Source organism: Alligator sinensis, unplaced genomic scaffold (assembly GCF_000455745.1).
Source record: "Alligator sinensis unplaced genomic scaffold, ASM45574v1 scaffold531_1, whole genome shotgun sequence".
Taxonomy (NCBI): Eukaryota; Metazoa; Chordata; order Crocodylia; family Alligatoridae; genus Alligator; species Alligator sinensis.
The window spans coordinates 37,209-51,617 of record NW_005842173.1 but is presented as its reverse complement, the minus strand read 5'-3'; the positions used below and the strand labels follow the sequence as shown (position 1 = coordinate 51,617).

The 14,409-nt window shown below is 49.3% G+C and overlaps 1 protein-coding gene across 1 annotated transcript in view; it reads right to left on the bottom strand.

The window, feature by feature from the left end:
• Positions 1-6,963: 6,963 nt before the first annotated feature.
• The window catches only part of LOC102377185 (obscurin-like), a 42,706-nt gene continuing 35,260 nt past the window's right edge, over positions 6,964-14,409 (bottom strand). Inside the window, exons 24-27 of the mRNA XM_025206816.1 lie at positions 13,498-13,721; positions 12,540-12,615; positions 12,085-12,234; positions 6,964-11,947 (exon numbers count right to left, since the gene is read on the bottom strand). Of these exons, the coding sequence (XP_025062601.1) occupies positions 11,770-11,947; positions 12,085-12,234; positions 12,540-12,615; positions 13,498-13,721 (628 nt within the window). The 3' untranslated portion in view covers positions 6,964-11,769. The remainder of the gene's footprint in view (positions 11,948-12,084; positions 12,235-12,539; positions 12,616-13,497; positions 13,722-14,409) is intronic.

Sequence of the window (14,409 nt, the reverse complement as noted above, 5' to 3'; positions counted from 1 at the left end):
ATAGGAGCTAGTAGAATTTCTTGAGCGTGGGCTTCTGGTTCTCTACTTTTTTCACTCATTTTAAATCTGAATGGAGTATGTATATTTAGGAATATGTATGAATTTGTCAGACAGCAATAAATATGCTTTTTATATAGTGATTAAGTACAAAGAATTTGCAAATTATTTTCAGGCTAACTTCACCATAAACCATCATTCTGTTTTTTGCCAACATTTCTTCTTCTTAAAGGGACACAGTCAGTTTCTTTCAGCCCTAACATTTGCTGTCCTAAAGGATGATCCCAGCACAAAGATATTTTCCAACAACTTATTTCTCTACCCTCCATATTCTGCATCATACGGTAAGTGCAGGCAGCTTGCCAGGCTGAGTGGTCAGACTTGGCTGAGCAGGAGCTATTTAATTTACATGGTATATGTTGGCATGTTAAATGCTATATTTTTAAATACATCAGAGTCAAAGTGGGGTGTGAACTGAGAGTGAAACTCCATAAAGCATAAAGCACTGCCAAGATTAGGTCTGTCTTATGTCTGGTACAGATCTCGCCCAAGGTGATTTAGGAGCCTCAATGTCTCTGTACCCATTTATGGCATTTAATATCCCGAGTCATGTTTGACCAAAGCTAGACATTTTAGTTGAGGTTTTCTAGCCTGTTAATGAACTGGTGGTTTGAAAAGTTAGGAACATCTGGGGAAACACCAGGACACCGGAGAAAGGGAAGGGTGGGATCGGACTTCTAGGAGGGCAAGAACGCTGAGGAGCCGCATGATGCTTATATTCCAGGGAAAACATCACATGGAAATGACTCATCCCCAGCAGAGCAAGAAAACCACACCAGAACAGTAATCACTCTGGTCCTACCCTGTTTGCTCTTCCTTTCTGCATCCGCTCTCTGCCACTGTGAGAAGGGCGACTGGGCAAGGTGGACCCGTGGTCTCACCAATCAGTGGCAGTTCTTATAAGCACCCTCTATTTATAATGGAAAAGTTGCATCAGACCTGCTTTTTTTAAGGCAATGAATAGTTGATGGAAGTTGATTTACATTGCCAGAAATTTACAACTCAGATTTCTTTTTCTAGGGCAATTGTGTCATTTTATCACCATAGCAATTATCATTTCAGCCTCACCCTGGTCTGCTCCACCCTCACAGGGGCTCTGCTTTGTGCTTCACTAAGTCCACAGGATTTGAACAGATGCTTAATGGCTGTATCAGGACCTGAGACTAACAAAGACGAGGGGCCGTGGGGAGATGAGGAGGGTGAAAACAGTTATGGTTATGTGATTAAGGAGACACAAATCACATTGCACACCACCCAACATTTTTTTAGTCTCCCATGCTCTCACCCTGCGCATTGAATGAAAAACGATTCTTATAGTATTAGATCTATCAAGTTCTATCTACAGTGTCACTCTTCTATGCAATTTGCTCCGCTGACTGCAAAATAGGCTGTCTGGTGTAATGAAGTTATTAATCAACTTTGCTAACGTAGAGGGAACTATTTTTAACTGCACCCCTGAACCATATCCAACCTTGAATTTTGGATATATTCAGTATGATTTTGGAACTTGGCTCAAACAGAATTGTCTCATTTAAACGTCAACATTGACCCTAGTGGTGTCTTTAGAGCAAGCAGGTTGCGTTATCAAGTACAACCAGCTGCATCGATAGTTTTAAAAAAACCAACCCAAAACAAAAACCTTTTGGGGGAGAGAGGAGGGGAGAAACGTAATAATCTTACCTGAACAGAGATCCAATGCGTTCCTGAAGCAGTGCTAACCATGCACATATAGGCAACATCTTCAACTGAACAACTAAGTCTCTTGTTACTGAGCACAAGCTTTAACACGTCCCCCTGGCTTTTAGTCATCTCCTTTGCGCAACTTTCACTCACTCTTCATTTCCCTTCTAATAAGAGATTGTGCTGTATTGGTGTCACACTACTTTGGTCATATTCTCCTTTTCCTTAAAATCACCAGGGCATGGCATGACACAGGGGTCCGTTTTCTGAGTGTTTCGGAAGCACTTATAGAAACAGTGCTGTTTCCGAGTGTGGGTGGTGAAGGGTGTTTGCATCCTGCTGTTAGACCCCTCCTGTAAAAGTCAACATCTTGAGGACATTTGAGTTGGTCCAACAGGATAAAGGACTGCTGTCAGTGATGTGTACATTTGAACGCTCAGTATTTCGGAGTTCAGGGTATAGATCAGCCACCTGCAGTTTGGGACCACGCTTGCACATCTGGAGGTAGAATCTCACAAGATACACTGTCCTTGACAGAGAGCTCCCAATCTGGCCTGGAGCTCCCCACAGATCTGGAAATTTGTAGATGAGAGCGTAGTGGCAGCATTGATTACCGTGGCTCCCAATGACATGGCAATTGATGCTGCCACCACTCCCCCGCCACAACATTTCTGGACCCAGACGATTCATTTTTTTTTTTTTTTTTTTTGCATACAATGCACATCCCAATTTCCACCAGCTGGCTTTGGGGTGGAACGATGCATGTTAGTCGTGAGAAAATATGGGAATTACATAAAAATGTGCCATGAGCTGCACTGGGTTCAGCCAGCCTCCTCCAGGCCACTGTCTTCAACCTCATTAAGTGTGCCCGGACCTAGCGGGTGCGTACACACTAGCAGCGAGGCTGCTCCAACATGCTGTATATACAGTACATCAATTAATCGAGTCTGCTGGAGCATGGTCCAATGTCCTGAAGAAGCTGCCTTCCCTTCATGCAGTTGAGTTACCTTTGTGCCAGGGCTACTCTGATGGAGGAGACAGACCCCAGCAGAGACCAGGAGTTGGGTCCCAGCAGAGACCAGGAGAAGTCAGCCTGTCCTTGAGCCCATAACCATGTGTAACAAGTAGGGCTCCTGGGGCCAGTCTAAATGTTGGCCTGCCCACTTATCTAGGGAAAACCGCCCACCTGCCTCACCTTAGACGTATAATTATGTTGTTCCCATGTGGGAGACTGCCCACTTAATTGTCCTGATGCCAAGGGGACGTACACTACTCCAAACCTCTCCTTATCCCATGCCTCACAGCAGGCATCCGTATATATTATTACACCCAAGCCCCTTATCTGGGCCATAAGAGTACACGCCAGCCCCTTAGCTGGGCCATCACAGCCTCGCCTGGCCTAGAAATCCCTCTGCCCCACACTGGACTCTCGATCATACCACCCATACTGGGGTCTCTATTCACACCCACTCAGGGCTGCCAGCCGCTCCCTACCTCTGGACCCTCTGGGTCCCCTCATGCCCCACACTGGGGCCTCAATCCCATGCCCCTGGAGCCTCACACCTGGCTCCTTCTTGGGATCTCAATCCCACCCCCCAGAACATCACATCTGGCTCCTTTGTAAGCCCCAGGTCCCACTTAGTGGACCTGGGCCCTGTCTCAGGCCGTCTTCAGATGGCCTGGACCCTGCCTCAGGCTCCACACACTGGGCCTCAGCCCTGTGCTTTGTTCTTGGGGTGTGCTCCCCTAGCTTTTCCCCTCCATGGGGTACCTGCAAGGCAGCAGGGGCTGAGATTTTCTGGCACCCCCTACTCGCCCTTCCTGGAAGCTGCCCTGCTGCAATCAGTCCCACCACACCATCCTCCCCAGCAGGGCGTAGTTTTCGTTCATGCCCCAGGACCATGAACCTCCACCTTCCCTGTAGCTCCTACCCTGACCGCCAGGAGGGCTGGGGGCAGCCAGATTGGGGATGTTGCTCCTTCAGCCCCCTACAGCAACTGCTCACTTTGCCCTGGGCCCTAGCCTTATACCCAGGCTCCCAGGCCACTCCACCAATCAGGTGGCCTCCTGCTTCACATGTGACCACCTGATTGGGCCTGCTTCCACGTGTGGGCTGTTTACTGCCTGCTTAAACCCTTTTTGAGCAACAGGCACAACCTGTGCTCTGTCCCACCCTGCTAGCTGGAGAAATAACCAAAGCTTCCTGCCCTGAGAAGCAACAAGGATTTTCTTTGAACTGCGGTTTAACTCAAGGTGGCACCAAGCCTCTTCCAGTCTCTTCTAATGCCCACAAAGGCATAGGGATGGGTGGGTGCGATACGCATGCTTGCGCTCCTCCGTGCGGCGAACACACCTGGTTTTAGTCCACTCAGTAAACCTGATGCAGCCAGGTCTATCCAGCAGCTCCTTCAAAACTCATGTGATCGGCTTGAATCTGGATCATTGCTCAGCCAAGAAAACTCAAGCAGACGAGAGCCCTGCTCAAAGGCTGCTCTGAGCCCTCACAAAGACACACAGGAAGACTAGAGGGAAGAAACGCTCCACACCCATCGTAGGCTTTGAGAAGCTAAAGGTACCAAGACAATCCCCAGGTGGGTGGGTTGCGGGGCTAGAGTCCTGCAAACGGGCCATGGAGGAGAGGTGGAGCGGACCTGCTTTGTGTTGTGGGAGGGGGGTGCTGGTGGCAGGAGAAGGTTGTGATTGGAAACAGGTGAGAGGCAGAGTGTGAAAAGAAAGAGAGAGAGAAACACCGGGGCAAGAGAAAGGGTTGCTGAGGAACTGAAATAAAAAGGTTTTGCAAAAGGAGGCATTTGAGAAACACCAGAGAAGTGAAGAGATGATGGCTCCCTGAGGCTGCCAAACAAAGTAGGCATTTGCCTCCCTGGGGCTCTTTCAGGGACTGTTCTCTCTGCTCCGAGTTGCAAGTAAAGTAGGTCAAAAACCACCACGGTTGCAAACAAGCAGGGCTTAAGCTGGCACTGTGAAGCCAAGGTGGACAGTAGGGAAGCAAAACAAGGAAACCACATGGTATCAGGGAGTGGCAGGCAGTAGTGGGTGGGGAGCCAGGAAGGTGCAAGAACAGGCTAGCCAAAAAATAGCATCCACGAGTTCAAAATGTTCTCAGGCAAACTAGAAATTAGGAAATGGTGTCTCTTCATGGGAGCAGTGTTGCTTTTCATCAGCTAAGTATGTGGCCTGGTATGTACTGGAATAGGCACTGGCAAATCCTTATAGCAATGCACAGCAGTACATGTGCGGGGCCATGTCCTCAATGGCTGGGTACCTGCACAATCCCAGGTGTAGGCAAAAGGGCTCCAGCGAGATCCACCAGCAGGCAGCTGGCCTAATAGCTAAGTTAGGCTCCCAAGTCCAGGCTTGCCTGTTTGAACAAGCGGCCTGATTTTCCAAAGCCAGCAGCTGCCAGCAGTTACCACAGATCATTTGGGAAAAAAACCCACTTCTTTTTTTTCCAGTTACCAAGGAAGGTAAAAAAATACCACTTTTTTTTTGTTTCAGGTATATTATTAATTTGATCCTGGGTGTGACCATGTACTGCATCCAACTGGAGAGCCCGGTGGTAATGTGGTGGGGCTATACAAGGCTCCTATAAATAACCCCAATTGCAACCTCCGGAGTAAGGTGCATATAGGGTGCCTCAAAACCCTAGACCCCACTGCCTTGTGGGTACTCCTGGGTTGGAGAAAGGTGAAGGGGCATCGTCCTGACAGAAGTTCATCCTTGCTGAGATGTTAGGCACTCAGCAACAGCTCTTATCTGTTGCTGTCTGGCAGAAGCTACAGACATGGAGACACTGAACATCTGGCCTTGGCCTGGCCTTTGGACTCTGTCTCCATGATCGAAATGGGGGATGGCAGGTCTTGGGCAGTCTCTACTCCTCCATACTCTTGCCTTGGTGCATGCGCTGAAGGGCTTGGTGTGATGGTTGCAGGACTCTGGACAAGCAGACTCATCAGGCACCTGACTAGACCTCCTACGCATACTCCAGGATTCAGAGGATCCATGGATGCCAAGTAATCTTATTCTATACATGGTACCACATACAGTGTGTGTGCAAGCATGTGTGCAGGTGTGAGAATTGCTGCCTCATGGACAGAGTCCTCAAAAGTAGCTTCAGACAAGTGTTTCTGCTGCTGCCCTTTAAAGGGAGGGTGGGCAGCTCACTTTGCCCCTCTGTGTTTCAGGGTCCTCATCTGCAGAATATCAATACTGATCACACTGGCCCCTTCTAGCCTTAAATAAATTGGAGGGTCTTTTCATAAAGAGAGACAGAAAGTCAACACACTTGCACACTTGTTAGCTGAAGGTTTAATCTGATCTGCAAACAGAGCTGGAGGCCATGTGTCAGTGATATGTCAGGATTGACAGTAGTCTTATTTAGAGTTTAGATGATGGATTATGTAGGATGGTTTAGATAGGGATGATCCCGCCGCGGATAGGGAATTGGACTCGATGTGACCTCGGGAAGTCCTTTCCAGCCCGACTTCTTTATGACCAGAAGTGATATGTGACTCCTAATGCTGGACAAAGCGAGTGTCCATGAACCTTGGCTATTCTTTCCCAATAGGATTTTCTCTAATCTGGAAAAGTAAGAGGCAACTCTGTCAGGTGCTCTACGGAAAAGATTTCATAGACATTTGGGCTGGAAGGGACCTTGGAGGATCATCAGGTCCAGCCCCCTGCCCCAAGGGCAGGACGTCAGCTGGGGTCACAGGATCCCAGCAAGATAAGTGTCCAGATGTTTCTTAAAAGAGTCCAGAGTAGGTGCTTGCACCACCCCTGGAGGGGAGTCTATTCCAGGCCTTGGGGGCTCAGACCGTAAAGAAGTTTTGTCCAGCCTAAATTGGTCTTGGAGGAGTTTGTGACCATTGGACTTTGTTATCCCTTGGGATGCCCTGGTGAACAGGAATTCCCCCAGATCCTGATGCACACCCCTGATGTACTTATAGGCAGCCACCAAATCACCCCTGAGCCTGCACTTTTCCAGGCTGAAGAGTCCCATGGCTCTCAGCCTCTCTTCATAAGGCCTATTCTCCTGTCCGCTGATCATGCACATGGCTCTCCTCTGGACTCTCTCAAGCTTTTCCATGTCCTTTTAAAACCGTTGAGCCCAGAATTGGATGCGGTACTCCAGCTGCGGCCTCCCCAAGGCCGAGTACAGCAGGAGGATGACATCCTGGGATTGGCTGGAGAAGCATCTATGGATGCAAGCCAGAGCTTTGTTCGCTTTACCAGCTGTGGCATCGCGGATAGTTGAATCTGAAACCAGGAGGAAGAGTCATCCAAACACTTATGCAGCTTTTATTTTTACAGTCTGTTTAGGTTGGATAGAAAACCAGATTGTTCCCATTATAAGATGACTGCACTATTTTAGTTTCAATTTAAAAAAGCAAATAAATGACCTTTTTGCCTGAATGTAAGTCCCTAACGACAAGACAACATCCTTGAACTGCTACTGTGTGTGCAACCTCCTGCAGGAGAGGCAAACGACCAAAGAAAGGACTCCAAAGGACTGAATGCATTAAGAGTATTAAAGTAAAAGCAGCACCAACAGGAAATTCTGGTTTGGTATTTTTATTGCTTGCACAAAAGCAGTGCAAATCCAAGATTGCTCGAGGCCAAACTTGATTGTAAGTGGAGTGCAATTTTTATGGTTGCTTTGGATGAAAAAGGGTCAATTTATAATCAGAACAATGTGGTATATTGTAACAATTGTCAAGGGTTTATCAGTACCATAGACTCAATCAGGTAACTTTGGCTTTGGTAGCCAAAGCCATTTTCTACTTAAAGCTAATTGCGTGGGGATACGCTTTAGAGAACTTGGAAGTGAGCTGCTGCTAATGAGAGAGGACTCATTTTGAGGCCTTAGCTAGTGAAACAAGTAGGGACAGGTGGGTAGATGTGTAGAGGTAAATGGCTGGTCCCTTGATAATGATAATCCAAAACCTGCAGCAGTATGCAACACGGGGATTTGCTTGTCTGCACTCTGCCCACCTACCCTTCGCACATCGCTCACGCGATGTGGGGTCTTTGCAACACCTTCCATCATCTTCATTGGTGTTTGTGCCATGTCACGGACCAAAAGGCTCTCAGTGTTACCAAACCATAGTTATATATTGATAATTCAGCAACAAATCTGGCTTAACTTCATTGTCAAGGCAGTTTATTTAACAAAAACAATATTACGTCTATAAGACTTCAGACATGCTCAAAATGCATGCACACTGGAGAAGCAAAATCACTTCATTCCAATCGGGTAAGAAGGGTGTAGGCACCCCAATCTTGACATGTTTTAACCTACATTTTCCCTTCCAAAAAAAAAAAAATCAACCCCTACACCCTCCAGAAAAATCACCAGAACAAAGAACGAGGCCGTGCCATGGTAAAGCATCTCTGGTTTGGATAAGAAAACGCATTGGAGGGAGAACAGATTCCTTACAAAGCTGTGGGCTATCTTCTAATCTCACAGCAGTGTCGGGCCAAAGAAACTTATTTTCCTGCGGTGCGAAGAAGATTGCAATATGGCCCTGTCCGCCAGGATCTCTCTTCTGTAGTGGAAGGTGGAGACGGTCTAACTTTGAAACTCAAAGCTTCAGAGTCGGTTGTACCTGCATCCATCTTCCCAGCCTAGTCAAGCCTCCCCCACTTTCCGCCCCATTTCCAGTGCTGCTTGGTGTAGGAGCATGGGAAGGGGCTACAGAGGCCGAGGTTTGACCAAGCTCCATCAGAAAGACTGGACAAGCCATCACCATTTTACTGCCACTCTTGGTCTTTCGCGCTTGCAAGAAGCCACCATACATTAGGAACTGATTTCCCCTCCGTTCGCCACAAACCACAACCAGATAGAGCTCGACGAGCGAAGCATCCCGTTATATATTGTTTCTAATGAAAGTTACCAAACAATATTTTGTGCAAGAAATGGACCACAACAGAACCAATGGGTAGTTCATTCATTTCATATACACTCACAAGTACACAGAGATTATAGGCACAAATGAATCACATGGTTAGACTAACAGCTTTTAATTGTAAAAGAAAACAACCCACAACAGGTTTTTTTTTCGAAACAATGAAAAAATACTAAACTCTGGGAAGCTTTGGCCTCTTAAGAACAAATCAAAACCTACTGCATTTGCCAATAACTCTGTTCCCACATCTCTCAGTACGACTGGCTGCATTCACAGGGTGACGTGAAAGCACACTCCCATGTACTAGATCAAAGGATCTGTATACATCAACAGCCCAGGCTCCTATGTGGAAGAATCCCTTTAAACATGCAATTTCTCTCCCTAACGATGCCAAGGCCATTGATGCTTCTGAAGCCCTTGACTGTCGTGTGAGTAGGATAAATAGGACCCTAGGCAATAGTGGGGACTAGCCTATGCGATACTGCTACTTCAAGGCAACTGAAGGCAGCAGATTTTCTATGAACTGCTTTCACAATGTCAATGCAATGATTAGCGTGTATACAGCAGCATAGCAGGTCTGTTGTATTCAGATACATCTAAAACATTCACCAGCACAATGGGTGCAATTTATCTACCTAGATTCACCCAGGAGATTCAGCAGCACAGCAGGTGCATCCTATTTGGGTGCACCTAATACATTCAACAGCATGGCAGGTATAATCTACATGGTTGACCCAGACATTCAGCAGCACAGCAGGCATGTCCTACTTAGGTATGCCTGGTATACTCAGCAGCATAGCAGTATGACCTACCTAGACACGCCAGAGCGTTCAGCAGCAGAAGTAGGTGTGTGCTACCTAGATGCACGTAAAACAGCCAACACCACCGCAGGTGCATCTACCCCGATACACGTAGGACGTTGCACAGCAGAACAGACATGTTCTGTCTAGATATGCCAGGAGCACACACAGTGGGTATCATCTACCTAGATACATCAGGAGCACAGAAAGCACATTTGAACTGTACAGTCACCAGCTCAGCAGAGGTGCCTTTTACCTGGATGCATCTTGTGCATTCAGTATCACAATAGGTGTATTGTACATGGATATACTTCAAATATTTAGCAGCAAGCAAGCATTGCTATCTGACCATCTAGCAGAAGCAGTCTTCGCTGTGTTGAAGACACACAACCGAAAGCATTGCACTGGCTAGTTTGCTTCAGTAGAAGGGGCTGTGTTGGGCATAGCTGATTCAACAGGGCACAGCAGGCATGAAAGGAAAATGAGCATCTTCCACGAGCACCTGTCAAGCCGGCGTTTGGCCAACGGCAGTGCTGATCCTGCCAAAGTCACCTGCTGGGAAGAAGCTTCCTCTGTTGCACTGCACTTCCAGCTGCAAAAGAGCACAGCTCACAGAGGTAAAGCACAGGGAGTGGTATCTATAGGGAGGCGAGCAATGCACCACTCCTGCACCCCTGCTCCCAGGCATGGCCTTCGGTGACTGTAGCACTGTCTCAGGGATGGACAAAAGTTTCCTTCTTGCATGTGCTCCTCTGAGAAGGAGTTCCCAAGGCTCAAATCCTAAATGCATTGAGCCTCAGGCACCATTTCCTCCGGGGGAGACCCTTAGCAACATGCCGAGTTATCATGCGGCAGAACCAACTTTGTATTTCTAAACATCGCGTATATTTCTAAGACAACCAATCCAGATAAACCAAGCCAGGGAAAGTGCCTGGTAGGCCTGCTCCTGACTCTGAGAATGAAAGCCCTGAAATATGTGTCCAGCATCACTGTGGTGATGCTCACAGAAATACTAGTCCTCAGAAGATGTGGGGCTGCTCTTCCTGCAGCAGAGGGAGCAGGGGCACACGTGACGCGGCAGTGGGATAAACTGTGCCCCCAACCCTGCAGAGTGGAAAAGAAAGGGCTTGTGTGTCTGAGATGGCACGAGCTGGGCCATCGTCCAGGATGGAGCAGCACACAAAGGATTAAGCTGTGCCCCCAGCCCTGAAAAATGAGGACTATCGATGCCACGCCAGTCATTACCTCTTGCAGGTAGAGGCCTGTAATGGATAGCCAGCAGGGTTAATGAAGCAGAAAACCATGCACACGTCCTGTGCTATAGGACACACATAAGACCGATTTCCAGTGGAGACCAACCTAGCATGGCCCCTACTAGCCTGGGAACAAGACGGCTCCTTTCTAGTTCACCGGGTAGAGCTGCTGCCTACAGACTGTGGACCCTAGCTCAAATCCCCTCGGCACTGCCAGGTTGGCTGTCACATAATGTGCTCTTGTGAAGCCATTTTGTGGCTGGCTTTTCATTCTCCATTTTTGTGGCTGCTGTGTAGCCAGCTGCTTTTTCACAGCTGGGGAAGCTACACCCAGGTTTCCTCTTGCATTCGATCCCCACTGGCAACCGCAGGCTTTGTAGGCATCCAGGACCACGGCACACTGCACACTGAACCCAGCTGCTGGTGGGTCCTGACTGTACACATCTACTCCAGGCCCCGGCTGGTCTGTGGCAGACACAGCAGGTTGCACAAATGCTATCGGCAGCTGCAGGTACCCCCAGGTGACTGAGAAGAAAGGCAGACACATCCTATCTCCTGATATCCCCACAGCAACATTTGGGTTCTTGGGAACAATTAAGACTTATTCCACCCTGGGACACAATTTGGTTGCCTCCTCTGCCCAACCCACCAGCTCCGGGCTCCATTTCAAGGGCAATATTTTGTCAGCTCCTTCTGGTTTGGAGAGAGGCTAGAAACCAGCCTGAGTATTGCCCGAACAACGAGGATCAAACGTCGCTGCGGGGCCACGGGGTCTGAAGGGGCAGGTGTCCACGAGCCGTGGCTGGCAACCAGGGTGGAAGTCATTGAGCAGTATTTATGTGCTGTCTTCCAGCACTGAGGGAAGGATTTTCACAGCCATTTAGGGGATTGGGATGCCCAGTTCCCATTCACTTCTAATGGGAATTGGCCATACAAATCCCGCTCTGAGGCATCAGGGTCACTGCTTTCCTCCAGGGAGTTAAGAGCCAGCTGTGCCATTCCCCTGATGGACAAATGAGCGGGGGTCCATGGAGGGGTGGGAGGTGCCTGGATTCACTGTGCAATCATCACGCCGTACTTCGAACACAGCAGGCTCCTCTTCTTCTCCCGGTCTGTTAGGAAACTCCTCAGCTTGGTGGTGGAGAAGGTGACCACTGCCTGCTGCTTGTCGTCCAAGCCTGTCTCCTGCAGCCAGGGGATCTGCAGGCACTCTGCTGCCGACGGCCTCCCCCTAAGACAGGAAAGAGCTGCCGTGTCAAGAAGAGGTTGGACCAGGCAGAGCCCTGCTGGGGGGGAGCGCTACTAGCTACTGTGGGAGAAGAGCTGTGCCCTGCATGAGGTTTTGCAGGAAAGCCCATATCCTCTTACCAGGGATTGGCGCAGAGCGTGCTCTGGAGAAACGACACGGCCCCTCCGGACAGCCCCGCGTAACACCGAGTGAGCTTGATCTTCCCTCTCCTGGCAATTCTGGGGAAGTCGCAGGCCACCTCCGAGCTGAGCGGGTAGTTGGCGCTCAGCCTAGTGACAAAGAGGAGGGTGAATCAATGTGAGGCCTCCCCATCCCATCCCCGGTCCCTTTTGGAGAACGCCTATGAAATGGTGCATTAACGTGAGGAAGCAGATGACACCAGAGCTTGGAAGTGTCAGCTGTGCAAGGGCGGGTCTGGTTAAGAGTGTGGCTGGAGTATGGACGGGCTCTGGGTATCCTGAGCTGATGCCACAGGCCCCCAGGGCTGCTGATTCAGTGTCTTTCTGCTGTTGCATCTCCCCTGAAGCTCCAAGGGATGTTAAAGCTGATGCTAGGGAATAAGGGACCGACTTACATGATGAAAGCAGTGACGCCGACAGCCCAGATGTCAGTCTGTGGGAGGGCTCCTTGCTCTGACTGGAGCTCTGGAGCTAAAAAAAGCACATCAGTGTAAATGGCGTTTCCTTCCAAGACAGGACTTTGTTTCTAAGAGAAAGCTGCGGGCTGCTTCTAATCCTTGCTGTGTTTCAAGGGAAAGAGGAATAAAGGGCCCATAATAGCCATAATAGCCATAAGAGACACTGCAGCGGAGCATTAGCACAAGGACTAAGAGGGACCCTGGACTACGACTCCACAGAGCTTTGCCTTTGCTATGGATCTCTTGTCCTTCTCTGGCTGCTCTGGTTGCTTTTGCCTGAGCAATGAATGCATTTGCTGCAGTGCACGTAGGTAGCATCAGGGCCCAATACCCCTCTCGCTTCCAGCACTGGGAAGCTGGGGTAACTGTGGTGAAGCTACGCAAGTCACACTGGGGTAAGTAGGAGGATGCTCGCTGGATGTGCTCCAGCTGTGTCCATCAATGCCCATGAAGGGACACTGGGCTTCACAAGGTGTGGATAGCACCCTGTGCATCACCTGAGTTGGGAGTTGAGAGCTGCCAGCCCAGTCCTTGGAGGCAGTGGCTCAGGCAGGCTGCTAATCCTATTTGATTCTCCCCTTTGCAACCAACTGATTTCAGAGCAAGGGCTGTGCATGTGCTGGCTCAGAGCACGCCGCAGCCCAGGCTAGGCCAGACTCTGCAGGGGTCTGTTCTTAAGTCTGCACTAAAACCTCCTCCATTGCTGCATAAGTGAGACGGGCATCTGTGCCAAGCTCAGTTTCCTGTTTGCAGGGTAACACCTGCAAAGTGAGGGGACTCAGAGCAGGTACAAACTCATCTGTCAGCTGCTGCTCCCAGTCTGACCTTCCCAAGGGGCAGCGATCCCAGGCCATGCTGACCTAGCGCCAACACAACTTTGCTGTACCGCACTCACCCATGGTTTCAACATAGTCCCTGCACTTGTCCATAGTCATGATCTTGTCTGGTGTGTAGAACTGTGCGTTGCCGAAGTCCAGGAGCTTAAGCAGGTTGGGCTCAGTAATGATCATGTTTTCAGACCTCAGATCCAAATGCAGGATGTTGTGGGCATGGAGGTACTCCACAGCAATAAGAATCTGCCACAGGTAGTCTCGGACCTCCACCTCGGAATAAGATGGCCTGGAAAGGTGGAAATCGTAAGTTGCTTCTGTGCCTACCTTCACTGCCTAAACTGGGAACAATTCTAGACAAACTGGGACTCGGAGCAGGGGGGCAGCAAAGGCACCTGTCGCAGGGCTCAAGTGCCTATATACTAATGCTAGGAGCATGGGAAACAAGCAGGATGAACTAGTGCTCCTGCTTGCACAAAACACCTATGACTTAGAAGGGCTAATGGAAACCTGGTGGGATTCATCCCATGACTGGGCGGTACATATTGAGGGTTATAGATTGTACAGAAAGGACAGGGTGGGGAAAAAAGGGGGAGGGGTTGCGCTCTATGTCAATGAGCAATATACATCGACCCTCATCAAGACGGAATCCAAGGATGAGGAAGTAGAAGGATTGTGGGTTAGGCTACATGGGGGGCAAGGAGAAAGGGATTTGGTGGTAGGGGTCTGCTACAGACCCCCACATCAAGGGGAAGAAATAGGTTCGGGGCTCCTGAGGCACCTGATGGAGACCATAAAAGCTAAAGAGGCGGTAGTCATGGGGGACCTAAACTACCCGGACATCTGCTGGGAGACGCAGACGGCAAACTCCCACCGCTCACGCAGGTTTCTAACCTGTGTACAGGACCTCCACCTGACACAGGAGGTACACGGTCCCACTAGGGGGAATGCCTTACTGGACCTGGTATTGGCAACGG